Source organism: Pyxicephalus adspersus, chromosome 5, assembly GCF_032062135.1.
Source record: "Pyxicephalus adspersus chromosome 5, UCB_Pads_2.0, whole genome shotgun sequence".
Classification (NCBI taxonomy): domain Eukaryota; kingdom Metazoa; phylum Chordata; class Amphibia; order Anura; family Pyxicephalidae; genus Pyxicephalus; species Pyxicephalus adspersus.
The window spans coordinates 346,989-364,615 of NC_092862.1; the positions used below are offsets into that span (position 1 = coordinate 346,989).

At 46.6% G+C, this 17,627-nt stretch overlaps 2 protein-coding genes across 3 annotated transcripts; one reads left to right on the plus strand and one right to left on the minus strand.

Moving 5' to 3' along the window:
• Nucleotides 1-5,186: 5,186 nt before the first annotated feature.
• LOC140330396 (pentraxin fusion protein-like) lies at nucleotides 5,187-11,931 on the plus strand. Of its 2 annotated transcripts, none has more exons than XM_072410515.1 (4): nucleotides 5,187-5,432; nucleotides 9,010-9,083; nucleotides 10,117-10,399; nucleotides 11,680-11,931. In XM_072410515.1, exons 1-4 carry the CDS (start codon nucleotides 5,383-5,385, stop codon nucleotides 11,849-11,851), a joined length of 579 nt encoding a protein of 192 aa, XP_072266616.1. In that variant the 5' UTR covers nucleotides 5,187-5,382; the 3' UTR covers nucleotides 11,852-11,931. The 2 variants fall into 2 exon arrangements, with proteins under 2 accessions (XP_072266616.1, XP_072266617.1); XM_072410516.1 differs by lacking the exon at nucleotides 5,187-5,432 and adding an exon at nucleotides 7,424-7,670.
• Nucleotides 11,932-13,865: 1,934 nt separating this feature from the next.
• LOC140330397 (uncharacterized) lies at nucleotides 13,866-16,528 on the minus strand. The gene is made up of 2 exons (XM_072410517.1): nucleotides 16,407-16,528; nucleotides 13,866-15,680 (listed from the first exon to the last, which is right to left on the minus strand). The coding sequence occupies exon 2, from the start codon at nucleotides 15,637-15,639 to the stop codon at nucleotides 14,470-14,472; it is 1,170 nt and encodes a 389-aa protein (XP_072266618.1). The 5' UTR covers nucleotides 15,640-15,680; nucleotides 16,407-16,528; the 3' UTR covers nucleotides 13,866-14,469.
• Nucleotides 16,529-17,627: the final 1,099 nt, after the last annotated feature.

Genomic DNA, 17,627 nt, shown 5'->3' on the forward strand with positions numbered 1-17,627 from the left:
GCGAGGGGGGAAGAAGATAAAACTTCTGGACAGAAGAAAGTAATTGGATGAATAATTCACCAAGGAAACTTCCAGGAGGACCAACTGACCAGGGGCATACAGATGTGTTGGGGCAGGAGGGGCATTTACAGAGCTCGGTTGTGTTGGGGCAGCTGGAAGATGAATTCTGAGATACCAGAAAGCTTTAGGGACCCGGAGATGGGAAGACTGGTAAAGGAAATAGAGAAAGGAGGTAGAGGGTTGAGCTAGTGGGGTCTGAGACACTAAAGCAGAAAACTCCATTTTACCTAATGCCCCCCCCCCCCCCCCCCCGCAAACCTCATTGGAGATTCACCAATGGGCCATACCTAGACCACAGTGTGGCTCTGAGGCATATGGAGAATAACAGGACAGGTCTAGCAGGATATATACGGTGGCATCAATAAAGTCAGATTACCCTCAGTGATTGTTTAAATTTAATCCTGCACAGAACATCCATGGGGGGCATCACCAGGTAGGTAGTTGGGGGAGGAGCTGTAGAGGGATTTGTGTATCAGGTAGATAGGTGCCTCACGTGCCTCCAATTAGCTGTGACCATAGGTTCCCACGCTTCCCAGGCTTTACCTATCAACCAAAGGAGCCTGGGAACCTGTACCTCTTATCTCCAGCTGTGAATTTGGCCTTAGATAGAGTAGCCAGACAGAGCTCTGAATGTGACCTGAATCCTGTGGGCTATGCAGACAAAGCCATTGATGGAAAAGCAGAAACAAATTTTATCAGAGATCCTGCACCCATACCAATAAAGACTTTGAGCCCTGGTGGAACCTCACGTTACCTCCAGCAATATATTACATGGCTGTTCTCTAATTATATAAATCTGACTAATAAACACATCTTGGAAATGCTGACTGCCTGGCTGCTTGGTTGTCCTCTGACTCAAATCTTTCCTGAGTCACGGAGGTGGAAAGTGGCCCTAAGCATGATGATCAGAAGAAATCTCCCCCAGAGAGAAAGTAATACAAACCTGACAGAGGCTCCAACCTCTTACCAATCTAAATAAAATGATTCTTCCAGTTTCATATCATGTCACAAGTTCAGATTTCCAGCACAATGTATATGATAAATATGTGTGAGATGTTGGGGGACGTGTCCGCCATGGCATCAAAAATGACAAATGTTTAGTACAAAATGAACAAATTAATGAACAGAACCACCCAATGTGTAGCATCGTCCCCCCAGGGCAGATTCAAAACGCCAACATCGACTTGAGATCATCGGAAAGATCCAATGAACATCCAGGCGACATTTATACCGGAGAGGAAGAATTCTGTAGCTCCATTCTTGTGTCAGAGAGGAGATGAGTGGGGTAAGTACATTATGAACATCCGATGTCCCAGTTCTCTCTCCCATTAGCTGATACAGGAGGGGATTTGGGGGATGAAGACAACAAAAGTATATTGTAAACAGAACAAATGAAATGCATCGGGCCCTCTGACAATGAACATAGGGATGAAAAAGTTCTTGGCATGACAAATCATATTATGGTCACTGCTACCCAGATTCTCTTTTATTTGCACATTTGTTATAAGCTCTGCATTGTTAGAAAGAACTAGGTCCAGCAGAGTATCATTTCTCCAGTAGGGGGTGCTCAGGTGTTTCCTATGATGCGTCATCTGCCAGTCTCTGTTCCTAAGAAGTAAGGCAGAGATGTAACATGGAACCCGCCATAATGGAGGTGGTGAGGAATTTTACATTTGGAAGATTACATGAATGAAATGAATTGGATGTGAATGCTAAAATGGTGAAGACCCCCCCGGTGTAGATAAAGAGATTTAATTATTTGCTTTGTAGCTCACACATCCATTCTCAGCTCCACTTTTACCCTCGGCCCACTTGTTCAGTGAATGACTTTCTAAGTTTACAATTTACATTCTTCTCCGTTGAACAAATGAGTGAATATTCTGTGTGAACATTACACTTGAGATTCACCCCCTCTATGTCCTGCTTACCATTTGGAGTTGTCACCAGGGGGGACAATTGTTGCAGTGACACCCCCAGAAATACCCCGGGATTATGTACATATTGGATGAGAGGACAATGCGATTGCTACCCTTCCAAATAACAGACCTATGAATGTGTTTCCCTGCCGGGCACAGAACAAGAACAAGAGCAGCACCTGAAATCCAAATATTGACAGACTTAATATTGACCAAATCAAGCTGCAACTGCCCACTCCACCTTGCCCTTCATAGTGTGAGCTTCTAGCTGCTAAGGGTACGTCTGTCTATTGTGTGTACATTGCTGACCTGACATTTCTACCTTAACCCTTCCACAAAGCAGTAGAAGAAATGTGACTGATCTGTCTCAGCACTGCAGTAACCTGAATAGTAGAGATCAGTAACAGTCCAGAGTAAGCCGTCCTGCCTGCAATGATTTCCAGGCTCCCCATTCCACCCAGATTCCTTCTCTCACTCACCCGGTGCTAACACAACTTCCAATCTCCGCTGCAATGAAAATGGCACCCCCAGCACCCAGAAACTTCTCTATAAGCAATAGGACAGGTACAAATCTTTATATACTGAAATGGTGGCTGAGGTTCCATCTGCCCCTTATAAAGTCTGGGTGAGCCATCAAACAGAACTCCTGCCAGCATCCCACGTGGGTTCGAGTCCCCTGCCTTATGGGATAGACCGGATTGTAAACCAAATTTTGTGGCCAAATATCCGCACTGTTGGGGCCTAGCTGAACAAAACAAAGTGAAATGTTCAATTTCATGATCAGCCAGAATCAGAACAGAAATATTACCAGTATATAATACAGGGGCTGCATATACCTGCACTCGGGTTTTCTGTTTTGCTGTAGTGCAGGCATTTCTCCAGTAGGGGGTGCTCAGGTGTTTCCTATGATGCGTCATCTGCCAGTCTCTGTTCCTAAGAAGTAAGGCAGAGATGTAACATGGAACCGGCCATAATGGAGGTGGTGAGGAATTTTACATTTGGAAGATTACATGAATGAAATGAATTGGATGTGAATGCTAAAATGGTGAAGCCCCCCCGGTGTAGATAAAGAGATTTAATTATTTGCTTTGTAGCTCACACATCCATTCTCAGCTCCACTTTTACCCTCCGCCCTACTTGTTCAGTGAATGACTTTCTAAGTTTACAATTTACATTTCTTCTCCGTTGAACAAATGAGTGAATATTCTGTGTGAACATTACACTTCTGGAAGAGCATTGAGTTTGTTTCTTTTCTTCGTTTATCAGCCATGGTGACACATTTGTAGATAAATGGGGAGAATATGGGGGATAGTCTGTATTCCCACCGGGGAGATTCACCCCCTCTATGTCCTGCTTACCATTTGGAGTTGTCACCAGGGGGGGACAGTTGTTGCAGTGACACCCCCAGAAATACCCCGGGATTATGTACATATTGGATGAGAGGACAATGCGATTGCTGCCCTTCCAAATAACAGACCTATGAATGTGTTTCCCTGCCGGGCACAGAACAAGAACAAGAGCAGCACCTGAAATCCAAATATTGACAGACTTAATCCCTTCTTGGCTGGACAATTTCATTTATTTCTAGAACACAAAACAATTTATAATTTAGGCCAGCAATGACTTCAAATCCCCAAAACATTTTATATTTCCTAAAGCCATTTGCAGAATACAAGATGGCAGCTGCAAATGTCAATGCTGAGCCATGTTTGTGCAATCATTTGTCTCCATTCTTCTGGAAAAGGATTCAAGGGTCTGGATAAGGCTGTAAATGAATGTTGTGCTGTATATTTGCAGCTTTTTATTTGGGATTCAGACCCAGAGTGTCCTGGAATGGGTGGGCCAGGCACTATCCAGGCCAGAAATTGGCTCGCACCTGGCTGATAATACGGAACGTGACTTTCAGGCTGGGGGGTGAAGCCTGAGGCCAGGTGTGTCTCAGGAGGACAGGTGTGTCTCAGGAGGACAGGTGTGTGAAGTCTGGCAGAAGTTCTCCTAAATCTGAGGCTGTGGGAGCCACAGATAGAGCCAGGGGGCAAAATGTTGTGTTTCTTGTCATACTGTAGGTCACATTGATCCAATTCATCTGTTCAGAGTTTACCATAAATAATGGGCCCGGAATAATTCCTCTCGTTATGGCATGCACAGCGATACCGAATACGTGTCACCTGATTGCCCTTTGACAACATGCACCCTTTAGGCGTCCATATTTCAGTGGGTGTGTGTGTGTGTGTGTGTGTGGGGGGGTGTTTAATTCTTTTAAAACACTTTGTTTTATGATTTTTTAGTTAAACATTAATATTCCCACAAAGAGATGGACAGATCCTCGTGTGACAGCATTGGGAGGTGACAGGTGCTCATTAATAAAGTATTCGGGGTCTGTTAGACTTCTCTTGTCAATCTCCATCTTCCCCCTACCAGACTGTTGTAATCCCAGGTCCTTCTTTGGGGTCCCTGGAGTGGTCAGGGGGTGACCCTTTGGTGGCATTCTTTGTGCAGGGTGCTTCCACATTAGTTTACCATGTTGTATGGGGGGTCTGCTCCAAATGGTGGGCAAGTTGTCTGTAGGAAGTGTGACTTCTGAGTGCAATCTCCTACGACAAGGCCATGCCGGTCTGTTCTATGATCGCCTCCCCAGCCATGATGAGAACAACCAAGTGAGTTGTTTTACCCCAGGAGCCCCTCTAGCTAGTGTCACGGTCCCTTCCGTGTCTGAAGTTTGAGGATCTGTCAGACAAGCTGCATGTGAGATTATCTGACTGTCTCTTTGTTTTTACTTGTTTCTGTGTTGTTTGTAATGAGCACTCCGCTTGTATCAGCTGCAGCTGGTGGTCATTACTGCTCCTCCATTTAGTCTGGCCTCTCACTTCATGCTGTGCGGTTCATATTCACTACTGGGATGTGAGGAGCTGGTGTGTTGTGCCATCCTGAGTTCCTGTTTATATATCTGCTATTAAGATAAGTTGAATTACTTTTGGTGTTTTGTGGTGATTTAGTTGTTTACTAGGCCTCAGGGAGACACTGGGTCCTTCATAGGGGAAGTTACCAGTAGTCTCAAGCCAGACACTACTCCTAGGGCTATACAGGGCTAGTAGGGCCTAGGTTCCTGTGTATGAGTATTCCCACCATCAGGGGATATTCATACTGTTAGGAGTTAGGGCTAGGTTAGGGTGTCTGCAAGGGGTGATTGTATCTCTTATCTCCAGCTGTGAATTTGGCCCGGAGTAGCCAGGCGGAGCTCTGAATATGTTCTGAAGCCATTGATGGAAAAGCAGAAACAAATTTTCTCAGAGGCTCCTGCACCCATACCAATAATGAGCCCTGGTGGAGTCTGGACCTGGAACAGATCCATAAGAGATCCACCATCATCATCACAAACCGAGGGGACTGCCGTGCAGTGAGGCTGATGGGGGTCAAGGTCCAAATTGGGGATTCACCTGACCGGAGCAATCCTGTGTGAGTACTTTGAATCGTAGATCAATGTACACATTCACCTGTTCCATTGCAGGTGGTGCCATCTTCTTTCCTCTCCTCTTCTTAGTTTCATTCTTTGGCCATCTTGATTGGCCGGGCCAGGATGATGGAAGTGGTTCTTGGCCCTGGAAGCCAGCATGTGCAGATAAGTGTTTTCCCAGAGCGGATCAGACAGGTAAGTGGGTAAGAGACATCACCTGTCCTGGTCTGCATAAAGACCTTACAAATTGTCGAAGTGGAACCTTCAAACCCTTTTATGTTACACTTTTACCCAAAGCCGACATGTGGCAATAAATGACATCACTCCAGGTATTCCAGTAGGATTGGGGATGTTGGGGGTAACAAGACTGACGCATTTCACCCGGAAGATACAAAGCCGGAGACTTCATACATGGAGGGGATCCTCATTGCTGGTCCTTTCTGTTTCCCCAGGCACGGTGTGATCGTAGATACCTCCACGCCTATAAACTTTCTGTGGTACAATGGGGTAAATGGTCAATTTGTCAATGTGGTGGTTACCAGACGCCCCGGATGCACCATGTCTGCTTGTAATGTCACATATTATCTCCAGCAATATATTACATGGCTGTTCCCATAATACAAATCTGTCCAAAAAACACTTCTGGGAAATGCTGAGTGCCTGGCTGCTTGGTTGTCCTCTGAATCTTTCCTGGGTCACAGAGGTGGAAACTTAGCTGGAGTTATAGGAATCCTTAGGAATTGTTTAGTAGTCTGTATGAATATGAATGGTTTGTGTGACATTGGACGGCAGACAGAAGGAGAGAATGGACCTGAAGAAGGTGAAAGAGAACCTCACGTCATTGTGATCTGTGTGTATGAGAGCGCACCCCAGATGTTGGTGCTGTTCCTATGGACGGTGCTGTTGTTTCCCATGATAATCCTGGCAGGAATTCTATCGATGTACAGAAGGGCCTTGCTCGCCTCTCCTCCTCTCTCCCCCTCTCGTAGTTCTCACTCCTCCATGGGAAACAGAAGTACGATCCCAGCCATCCTCCGGAACACCAAGTGAATGGTCTCCTGACCACGCTATGGCTGTCCCTGAGTTGCAGTAAACCGGCTTCTCTAAGAACGCAAAGAGTTGCCCATTTAGAAGATACCAAGCTGCCATTATTTTTCAATATTCTGCACTCTATGAACATGAATTCCAAGGTGTGGTGGCAGATACGTGGAGCAATGGCTACGGGCAGGGACAGTACATGTTCTTCATGGCCCATTGGGTGAATGTCCTGCTGGCACTGACACATCCTCATGGTAGGATTAGAATGATGTGGGCCCCATGGTTGGCTCCTGTTAGGGACTTTCATGGCGTGTGCCCATCAGGAGGTAGATGGTGGTGGCCTACATGAAGAGATGGAGGAGGCATCGGAGGAGAAATTGTCAGGTATGACACTAGGAGGTGAGCCGGGGTATTACGGCTCTACGGCTCTATGAAGGTCCATAGTGAGGGGGCAGATTCCCAGTCCACCTTGGCAAACATGGCAAATTGTGTTTTTGCTTGTTTTCACAGAAACAATTATAAGATTGATATTAATCTGAGAGATAACCATAGGAAAGCCGCCTTCCAACTCTATGATATCGCAGCAGATTTAGGGACAAAACGGCCCTAATACGAAGAAACGTTGTATAGGACGGACTATTCATGTACTTCGCACACCAATGCGTCATCTCAGCGCCTGGAATCTCTCCACTTCATCTGAGCCCGCGCCCAGTATGAGAAAGGGGACAAGATGAAGACACATAGAGAACTGGAGAGTCAACCAGACTCCAATGGACTATTCAGGAGATGTCAGCCAGGTAGGTGGGGTACATTTGTTGCCCCTCGCTGGGTCCTATTACCCCTTCTATCCCCCCTATAAAGCATGTCACATTTATCTCTTTGTACAGTGCCATGGTATAGGGTGGCATTACAGGGGTCAGTAATAATAATGGGGATATCAGACATGGGGACACCGCAAGAGATCCCTCACACATTGAACAGATACATTCACCCGGTGAATGAAGGATTATATTATTATTGACATTTTATCAATCAGATAGAGAGCTGGGGAATCTGATCTGCGGGGATAGCAATGGCAGATATAAATCTCACAATTATTATTATGATCAGCACTACTGGTGGAAGATAGAGACGACATAGACAGCGGCGCAGTACATATACAGCTGGGAGAAGAAACATCGACACAAAGCCGACACTGCCAGGTAAGTACACAAAGTGTATATATGTACCATGAGTATTGTATGAATTATATGAGTGAATCATTCATGCTGTATACATAACGTAGGATGAATCCTCTGAATGACCTATAGGAAGAGCCCACACATAGGTGAGTACTCCCCCATACAGGTGTGACGCTCAGGTGTGTACAGCCATACATTGTATGGTATTATCTGTTCTGTGTATATGTGGGTGAATATATGTGTGAATAAAATACATGGTGCCGGTATATAGGAAGAGCCCACAGAAAGGTGAGTACTCCCCCATACAGGTGTGACGCTCAGGTGTCCATAGTTTATTTATTGCTGGTTTCCATTGATTCACCCAATACTAAAATTCACACACATGAACTATATATGAATCAGGACTTGATTAACACATTTTCCTATTGAATCTCCTATGTGAAAAATGTCTATGTTTGGGTAAATGTTGGGTGAATCTTTGGTGAAAACATTTATAAATAGACATATAGTATATATCATAATTTGCGCTGTTTATATAAGGGTGAATACACCATATGTGAGATTCACCAACATGATGTTCACCTCCTGTATATAGAAGTTTTACGCATGGAGTATAACCCCCAACAGAAATGATGGAATCCGCTCTCCTGCAGCGCGTTCACTCAGGATTTACTTTGCAGATTTGTTTTTTTCTTCTCCAGCTGAACTCCCGTTCACACAACCATCGCCTCCAATTATAATCATTCACCGGAATGAACGGGAGGATTTCACAAAGGTGATTTTACCCTAGAAACTTTTTCAGGAAAAAAACAATTTTCCCCATTTTGTGATTTTTCCGAGCTAATTGCAAAGCCCGGATTGTGTTATTCTGATCAACATTGCTTTGTGGGCTGTGGGAACATGGCTCAAGTGAAAAAGCATGTCGTGTTCAAAGTAAAAGGCTTTTTTCTGACAATATTATTGGGGGAAAGTTGTGCTTTCTATATTGCTGGAAATCTCTAAACGTTCATTTCTTTATGTTGTGTATGAGGAATAAGTTATTCATTTCCGATATCATTCACACAGCCTGTATAACATTCACTGGTTACCCCCAGACACTTCTAGCTGGGCGCAGCCCTCGGCACTTTTCGGTCACAATACCGGGGCTGCCAACACCTACAAAACATGTCTGAGGTGATTATTATTAAGGAGGATTTATATAGCGCCAACATATTGCGCAGCGCTGTACAATAGACAGTGACCCTGACCCGCAGAGCTGACAATCTAGGATTACTGAGATATAAATCCGCATTGTCTGGTGGGAATATTTCTCTTTATTCTCCATTATCCTTCTCACATTGTGATTTCTTATTTTCCTCAGAATGAATCTCGCGGTTTCACTTCTTTTGTTTGGGTTTCTGGTTCTGGTCCAGTGCTGCGATCCTAAACCTGGAGGTAAGAACAGATTGTACAAACTGAGACCTCACATACCCAGTGAATGCTGGGTGAATGTCTAAAATCTTCAAGGAAACATCACAACTTCATATTCACCTAAAAGCCCCATTGCTGGAGGATTCAGCAGGCTTTTCATTGGACGGGATGGCTGTTTCTTGCCTCCGTGCTCTGTGCGCCCATTTCCAGTTATTCACCCTCGGGTGCCAATGCTTTCTAAGGGTGAGACGAGGAAATCTGTTGTGTGGTTGGTGGGGTCGGGGTGGTGCCTGAAACCTGTCACTCATCCAAGAATGATTCATTCACTCAGAATGAGAAATCTATGAGAAGTTTCACACAATGGGAAAGAATTGTCTGGATATGGGTGAAAATACGTGCCGGTCTAACTGCTCCGAGCGGAGTACCAGAATACACACCTCGGGTAGCTGCACAATGTCTCCTATAGAGGGCGCTACTGAGCTCATTCCAAAGGTAGAGAAACATGTGACAACATAGCAGCCTGTTATTGGATGATTCTGAGCCTGGGCCCTTTTGCCCCATATGGGGTATCCGAACTTGCAAATTAAGATTAGAGAGAATAAATTCTGATTTCTGCCCCAGGGGTGGAATAACTCCGACCTGAGATAGAACCAATGACCTCCATGATCTACCTGTACAGGTGACAATATTATTACATTACAAATATAATAATCCAGGGGCTGAGAGTTTCCTGCCCCATAGAGGTGTATGTGGAGGGAGCCACATTGCTGTTGGGGTCAGTGGCCCCGGCAGCCCTAGCAGGGCATTGGCCCCTTGTGGGCAGAACACACGCTATGCCAGGGGAGCAGGGAACACAATCCCTATAGGAGGCGGTAAACCCGGATAAGAGCCCAAGCATCATCGGGGTTTACCAATGATTAGCCAATCAGCACTAGGGATGAATGGGTCCTCATATGCCCCCTAGTGCCAGGGCTTTGCATGACACTGCCAGGCGTAAATAGCCTGATGTAAAGTGTCAGTTCTGAGGCCGTTAACCAATCGTATCTCTTATTTCCAGCCGTGAATTTGGCCCGAGATGGAAAAGCCAGTCAGAGCTCCGACTATTCGTTCCGGGTTATGGGCTACGCAGACCAAGCCATAGACGGAAGAGCAGAGAGCAATTATCACAAGGGCTCCTGCACCCACACCAATAATGACTATGAGCCCTGGTGGCATCTGGACCTGGAACAGAACCATAAGATCTCCACCATCATCATCACCAACCGAGGGGACTGCTGGGCAAAGCGGCTGCTGGGGGCCGAGGTCCGGATTGGGAATTCACCTGACCGGAACAATCCCGTGTGAGTACTTTGAGTTGTAGATCTATGAAATGGTTAAATAATAAAATAACATTTAGTAAAACCACCCAAATTATCGGCTTCTGATTGCCCAAAAGATGGATCTCAAAAGCTCCGGGAGTTTCTGTGGTACAAAGGGTAATAAAACATTGAAAAAACTTTATTGCTAAGCTATTTATAAAAACAATTGGACACATAATTGACATTTGATTGTAAACACAAATATCAGAAAAGAACAAAGCTCACAATCCTAAAGCAGAAAGTAACGTTATCCCAACACGTTTCGCAGCACGAAACTCTTCCGAGGAAAGAAAAATATCAGATTGTATTTTCCAGAGACTTTTGTAGTGGATTTTATAAACTCTTCAAGGTGGAATTCATCATATTAGGAACATTGTGGAACACTCAGCTAAGGTCTCCTCCAAGAGTTTGATGGAGACTTCTTTGGGTAAATATTTTATATAGCAAAGCCAAACACCCAACCAGGGAACAACACTGCCCCCGTGTGTGCGGAGGAATGCCATACATCAGGGAGCCACGCAAAACGCGTAAAGTGAATATCAGGTTAAAAAATCGTGATCTTTATGCCTTTTGTGGACTGACTGGGAAGTTGTATTTGTCGTTACCATCGTGTCAGTTATGTGTGAAACTTGATGGATAGCTTAGCAATAGTTTTTTGATGTTTTATTTTGTATCACAGAAACCCCCGGCCTTTCTTATATTTCTCCGCTGTATGGGAATCATAGGCCCAATATTTGGGAGGTGCCGGCCTTACCTGAATGATTGGGGGGATCGGAGCTCCTGTATTACAGTCAGACCACCCGGGTCCAGTCCGGAAAGACGTTGTGCCGATATAACAGGTTGCTGCAGATCGGGTCCAATGAATAGCTGGAGATGAAGTTCCCTCCGCTGCATTATGACCGCACAGAACTCATTTCTCAGGTTGTCCCATGATACTTCCGTCTTCCTATAAATCATCAATCAATATGTTTAGACACCCCAACCGCAGCTGGACCTTTTCACTCACCCCGACATTCCTCCAGCTTCAAAGAGGAACACAAATGTAATTCCAGCAGCTGATGGGATTCTATAGTCCAGTAACACTGACATAGACATATAGAGAAATCAGATGTATAGGAAACAAGAGATCACAGATTCAGGTCCCAATTCCCAACATTTCCCGATATTCCCCAATACCAGGACTGACGTCACCCGGAAGATACAAAGCCGGAGTCCTCCCCCATGGAGGGGATACTCATTGCTGGTCCTTTCTGTTTCTCCAGATGCGGCCATGTCACAGACGTCTCCCAGCCTCGGATCTCTATGTGCTGCAATGGGATGGAAGGTCGATATGTCAGCGTGCTGATTCCTGGACGTGCGGAATATCTGACGCTGTGTGAGCTGGAGGTTTATGGAGCGGAGGAGGTGGATGGGGAGCATCATGTCTGCTGGTGACCTCACGTTACCTCCAGCAATATATTACATGGCTGTGCTCAGGTTTTGCCCTACAATTCAATAAATCTTGTGACAAACAAGCCTGCTATTGGGAAAAGTGTCTTGAAAATGCTGACTGGCTGTTTTGTTGGTTACATCGGAATATTCACCCGGCCAATAAGAACATCCAGGGGCATTGTGGGGACATGGGTGCAAAATTTGGGCAAGGTAAAGTGGATGTTTCCAATATAGGTACATGTTCCAACAGGGAAATAATTCCTTCCTGATCCCATGAGGCAATCGGATGTTCCCTGGATCAGCAGTCTCTGTTATCTTTACATCCTTAATCCCCAGTTATATTCTGTGCTTCTAGAAATCATCCAGCTTTTTCTTAAAGCAATCTATAGTAGTTGCTGAAACTACTTTCTGAGGGAGCCGATTCCACATTTTCACAGACCTTACAGTGAAGAATCCCTTCCTTATCCTGAGCTTAAACTTCTTTTCCTCCAGACACAAAGAGCGCCCCCTTGTGCTTTGTAATGACCTTACAGTGAATAATGGGGAAGAGAGTTCTCTATATGGACCATTTATATATTTATACAGGGTGATCATATCCCCCCTTATAAGTCTCTTCTCAAGGGAGAATAGATTCAGTTCAGCTAATCTCTCCTCATAGCGGAGCTCCTCCATTCCTTTTATTAGTTTAGTTGCCCTTCTCTGCACTCTCTCCAATCCCACAATGTCCTTTTTGTGAACTGGGGCCCAAACCTGGACTGCATATTCCAGATGTGGTGTGACCAATGCTTTGTACAGGATTATGTCTCCATCTCTGCAGTCTATTCCTCTTTTATTACAAGAAAGTACTTTACTAGCTTTATATATTGCAGCTTGGCATTGCATGCTGTTATTATGTCTATGATCTACCAGAACCCCCAGATCCTCCATTATTGCCCCCCAAGTAGGAAGAACAGAAGGAAGTTGGGGGTTTCCTAAGGCAAGCAATCATTTTATATTTCTGTATTTCTCATATACGGTAAATATATTATTTCAGTCCTCATTACTTTGTGGGAAATGAAGAACAAAGATTATTGGCTCCAATGCTGTCTAAAATTCATTCCATTAAGACATCTTCTTTCTATTATAGGAGCCACCAAATGTCCCTGAATTAATGAAGTGACCCCATTTCACTCAACTCCCCATCATTCTGATCTGACAAGCCTTTGGTATATGTAATAAGTTCAAGAAAGCTTTAGGCTCATTATTGACCATTCAGCACCACGGTAATAACCCCAACGGAGCCCAGGGGGTGAAACACGTCAGGATTATACCCTGCACCTTATAGGACCAACACAAATATTTGTTACCACCAAGAGACCTTTATTTAGCATGGAGACCTCGGTACGAAGTAATGAGGAATGAAATATTCTGTTATACCGTATGTAAAATACAGAAATATAAGATGATTGCCCCCTACTTCCCTCTTCTGTTTCTTATAATAGAATAAAATGTGTCTTCATCTGGTTTAGGACTATGACCCAGGGAAGAAGTGACCCCCCAACCACAACATTACCCCGGGGGGGGGGGGCGGTACTTAGGCTCTCCTGCAGGAAGCTCAGCATAGGGGACATTTGGTTAGGATAGGAAAACCCTAGGAGAAATCACAACCAATCCACTGCCCAGATGTCATCAGGTGATCAGAGCTCCACCTCACAACCAATCCACTGCCCAGATGTCATCAGGTGATCAGAGCTCCGCCTCTAAAGGTAAATGCAGGGCAGACATTGGAGGTCCCCGATGTCCTCATAGAGACCCTCTGACTGCACAATACTAATATATAAGGGGGGAATAAAAACATTAAGGTGAAATAACAAAAAATAAGTAAAATCACTAAAAATGTAAAATATCCATAACACAAATGTAGAGGGGGTGAGCGCACAGCACTGGGGGGGTCACGGACAATATCGCATTATTTGTCGCCATTTTCTGGGCACAGATATTTTAGGTTTGAAGCGTCTGGCAGATATTCACTCAATCCCAGGTTTTATATTTTATTAAAAAAATGTTCACTAAAAATCATTTCCGTATTTTCCTGACTGTTTGATCAGCATTCAGGTCAGGAACCTGCACAGGTCAAGCTCTCCACCCCAGACTGGTGACACCAGGTGTGTATGGGGCTGCAACTGTACGTGGGGACACCGACATAGAATAACAAAGGAGTTTCCCCAAATTGCTACCACAAGGCTGAAAGCACACAAATGTTCGAAATACCTTCGTAAGGTGTACACTTCCCTGGGGAAACCTGAAATGAAACCATGAGCGGTCAGGTAGGAAGGTGGAGGGGGCGGCGGTCAGGTAGGAAGGTAGAGGGGTGGCGGTCAGGTAGGAAGATAAGAGGGGGTGGCGGTCGGGTAGGAAGGTAGAGGGGGTGGCGGTCGGGTAGGAAGGTAGAGGGGTGGCGGTCGGGTAGGAAGGTAGAGGGGGCGGCGGTCAGGTAGGAAGGTAGAGGGGGCGGCGGCAGTCAGGTCGGTAGAGGTGTGAGGGTCAGGTATCCACAAAGGTTTGGCCATACAAGTTCTGATTGGCCACAGAAGGCCGTCTGCTATAGGAAGGTGTGTGTCAGTCCCAGGGCATTTCAGTCCTTAGAGCAGCCAGGTGTCGGTGTGTTGGATGCAGTAACAGGATTGCAGCAGGACCTCACTAAGTTCCAGGTAAGTCTGAGTCTGCCAGGTGGGAAGCAAGGTGTGGGAGTTGAACACCTGAAGTTTAGGAGTTCCGGCCTTTAGAAGGTCATACAAACAGGACCAGCGGGTCTGCAGGGCCACCCTGGTCCTCCGATTCAGGATGATCCCTCTGATAGTTTTTTTAATCCTCAGTTCTTTCAGAGATGGTAAATCCAGGTGACTGAAGACCAGGCCACGGCTCTGAGAAACATCTAAAACCTCCAGGGATTTGGATTCCAGGGGGTAGGAGACTCCCAGGTCCTTTACCGGGACTAACACTTGAAAGATCAAAGTCTTGAGTTTGGGGAGGGATCTGGTAAGTTGCTGCATGGTCTCGGGCCCAACACTCTTAAAGACCCAGAAGTAGTTCAGTTCCAGTGTGTTCAGATGTTGGAAGTGAGTAAGAAGCGACACGGAATGTTCCGACCAATCAAATGGCAGCTTCATGCGGCTCAGCTTTGGCGAGGTGCGGGTAAGACGTTCAAAGAGAGTCTGAAAGCTGTTGAACTGGTCGGTCTTTGCCAGACAGATCTGAGCCATGCTACCCTGAGGGTAAAAATCCAGCGGCTCCAAATGGGTCAGAGTCCAGTTCAGTTCCAGTTCTTGGAGTTCTCCGCAGTGAACGCTGTCCAGGAACTGAAGAAGAAACTCCGCCCACTTAGTCCTCTGTTCTCCTAAATCAAATCTGGCGCGGAGGACGAGCAGGCTGGCCCCCCGGGAGATTAGATGGTAGGCATACTGGTGCACCCACTGCTTCCACCGCTCGAATTCCCGGACAGACACCAACACCCCATCCATCCCGGAGAGCACCGCCCCGAGCCGCATGAAATCCGCCACCCGCCACAGCCGCGGCGTGCGCATCAACTTACTCCAATCCACGCACACCAAGGCAGCCGCGCATTTCTCTACTTCAGACAGGAAGGAGAAGATGTGCAGCTGGCAGTCCACAGGAAGGAGACTGAAGGGGAAGGAACTCGGAGACTTATTCCTGGCCGATTTCACCCCGGAGGGGTCCCCATGGGACGGTGAATCTTCTGTCTCCGGCCCCGAAGAAGAGTCAGACCGAAGGATCTTCCTTTCCCGAGACATTTTCACTTCACCCAGAGATTCCCATAATACAGAAACCGGACCTGAAATCTCTCACATTTCATACCCATACTGATGGGGTAATTGATGTTCCCACAATACTGGCCCAACAATGGGGCCAATAAATTTTGAGCCCCTCTGAGGGGCAGTTAGTGACTATGGACTGTGTACAACGCTACATAATATGTCAGCGTTATAGATGGATGCGGTAATATTCTATATTCTACTATGGATACAATGTCTCTGTCGTCTTATTTCTGGTGCTCTGGGAGTTCCAATCCGTGTGAATGTAGCATTGTGTACATTCACCCAGTACGGGAATCTCTATAAGGGTTAGTGGGCACCGCCTGTCACCTCCATGGGGTCACCACATACAGAGCAACCAATCACCATCCCCCGTGGGGGCACCAATCAATAGAGGGCACCCAGAGCAGAGCCCCAATATTCTATAGGACCCCAACATTTTCTATAGGGGCCACCAACCACCATCATCTACAGGGTCAGTGTATGGGGCCCCAACAACCTCTATAGGGGCCACCAGCCTCCTGTCCCGGGGTCCCCAAGGCCCAGACCTCTCTATAGAAGTTGGTGATTTCTTCATCTCTGGGTCCCAGGCCTCTACAGGGGGTCACCAACCTCCATCATCTCCTGTTCCTTTATAGGGGCCCCAAACATCTATGGGGTGACTCCTCGCTCCATACAGCCCTACCCGCCCCCAAACAATTGTACCGCTTGTAATAGACTCCACCCCTCCCCCGCACACACCGTACCGCTCTCCTCTCCGTTGTGTCCCCTGTTGTCTCTAATCAATAAAGTTTTGTGAAAAGAACCGGAACCTTCTTAGTGTCCTAACGACGGTTGCCATCTTGAAACTCCCGGAAGTATGGGAACCGCGCCGGAAATGCACTGGCCGCCATATTGTTACACCACACAGGGCTCTATGGGCGAGCCAACGGTGGTGGTAATGGGGCGGAGAAAGATGGCGGCCTTCACCCATGTGTCACATGACCGGCCCCATACTGAAGTCTGTTACCTGCTGACAGGTGTGACTCTAATTTGGGGTGGGGCAGTAACCCCTCCCCCATGCTGTATTTTACCCCATAGCAGGGGTAGAGTCAAACTAAGGCGGCACTCCGGTTACAGCCGCCATTTATACTTCAGAATCGGAGCCTTTTAAATTCCGCTGGGTGTGGGGGGGGGCAGCCGCCTTACCTGTGGGGGGGAGGAGTAATAATCTGTAATCTGTATGGCAGCGACCATCCCCCATCTTCACACTGGTGCCTGGACAGAAGAGCTGACAATCTAACTCGGGGTCAGCAAACTTTTTTGGCTATTAGGCCATTTCAGAAGGCGCACTAGGCCGGACTCTCTCCCCCGCAGATGGCTCCGCCCCCCACAGGAACACCGCTGAAGGGAAATCCCCCTCCTCCGCAATGCATACGGGAATGTCCCCGTACCCCGGAAGACTTAACGCCGGCCGCCATAAAAGGGGAAGGGGGGGAACACCAGGAGGACGGCCTGCTGGCCCGATCCACCAGGGGGCGTTAGGATGGAACGGACTATTGGCTGGGCCGTATCTGGCCTAAAGCCCGGAGTTGGCCTACCCCTGCTCCAACATATATCTCTGACATATACCACGGCGCTGTACACATTGCAGTGTCTTTGGTTGGGTCATGTGACCTTTCCCTCCATGGTGGTGAATGATTCACGTTTTTTCTCAGGCTGAAAGTGATTCGCCGATGTCAGCGATGAGTTTGGTGAGATTTGCGGATTGGTGAGATATTCTCCAATCACAGGATAGCGGCGGGGTCATCAGAGGTCAGTATGGCCAATCAGCAGCCTCCCTGGATGCCTCACAATGGCCCCATAATAATATTTCAGCTCTGTCCACTCATCAGATTGATATCAATTCCGGATATTTATCTTCCAGGAAAGCAGAAATTACAATATTGCAGTGCAATGCTCAACTTCAATCCAGAGCTGGCCCTGCA

What these genes read in the sequence shown, in the direction of transcription:
- LOC140330396 (XM_072410515.1), top strand. Translation starts at nt 5,383, where the DNA reads ATGGGGGTCAAGGTCCAAATTGGGGATTCACCTGACCGGAGCAATCCT. An exon ending in CCTGACCGGAGCAATCCTGT is followed by an intron (nt 5,433 to 9,009) that starts GTGAGTACTTTG and finishes TATTTTCCTCAG; the next exon opens with AATGAATCTCGCGGTTTCAC. An exon ending in CTGCGATCCTAAACCTGGAG is followed by an intron (nt 9,084 to 10,116) that starts GTAAGAACAGAT and finishes TCTTATTTCCAG; the next exon opens with CCGTGAATTTGGCCCGAGAT.
- LOC140330397 (XM_072410517.1), bottom strand. Translation starts at nt 15,639, where the DNA reads ATGTCTCGGGAAAGGAAGATCCTTCGGTCTGACTCTTCTTCGGGGCCG.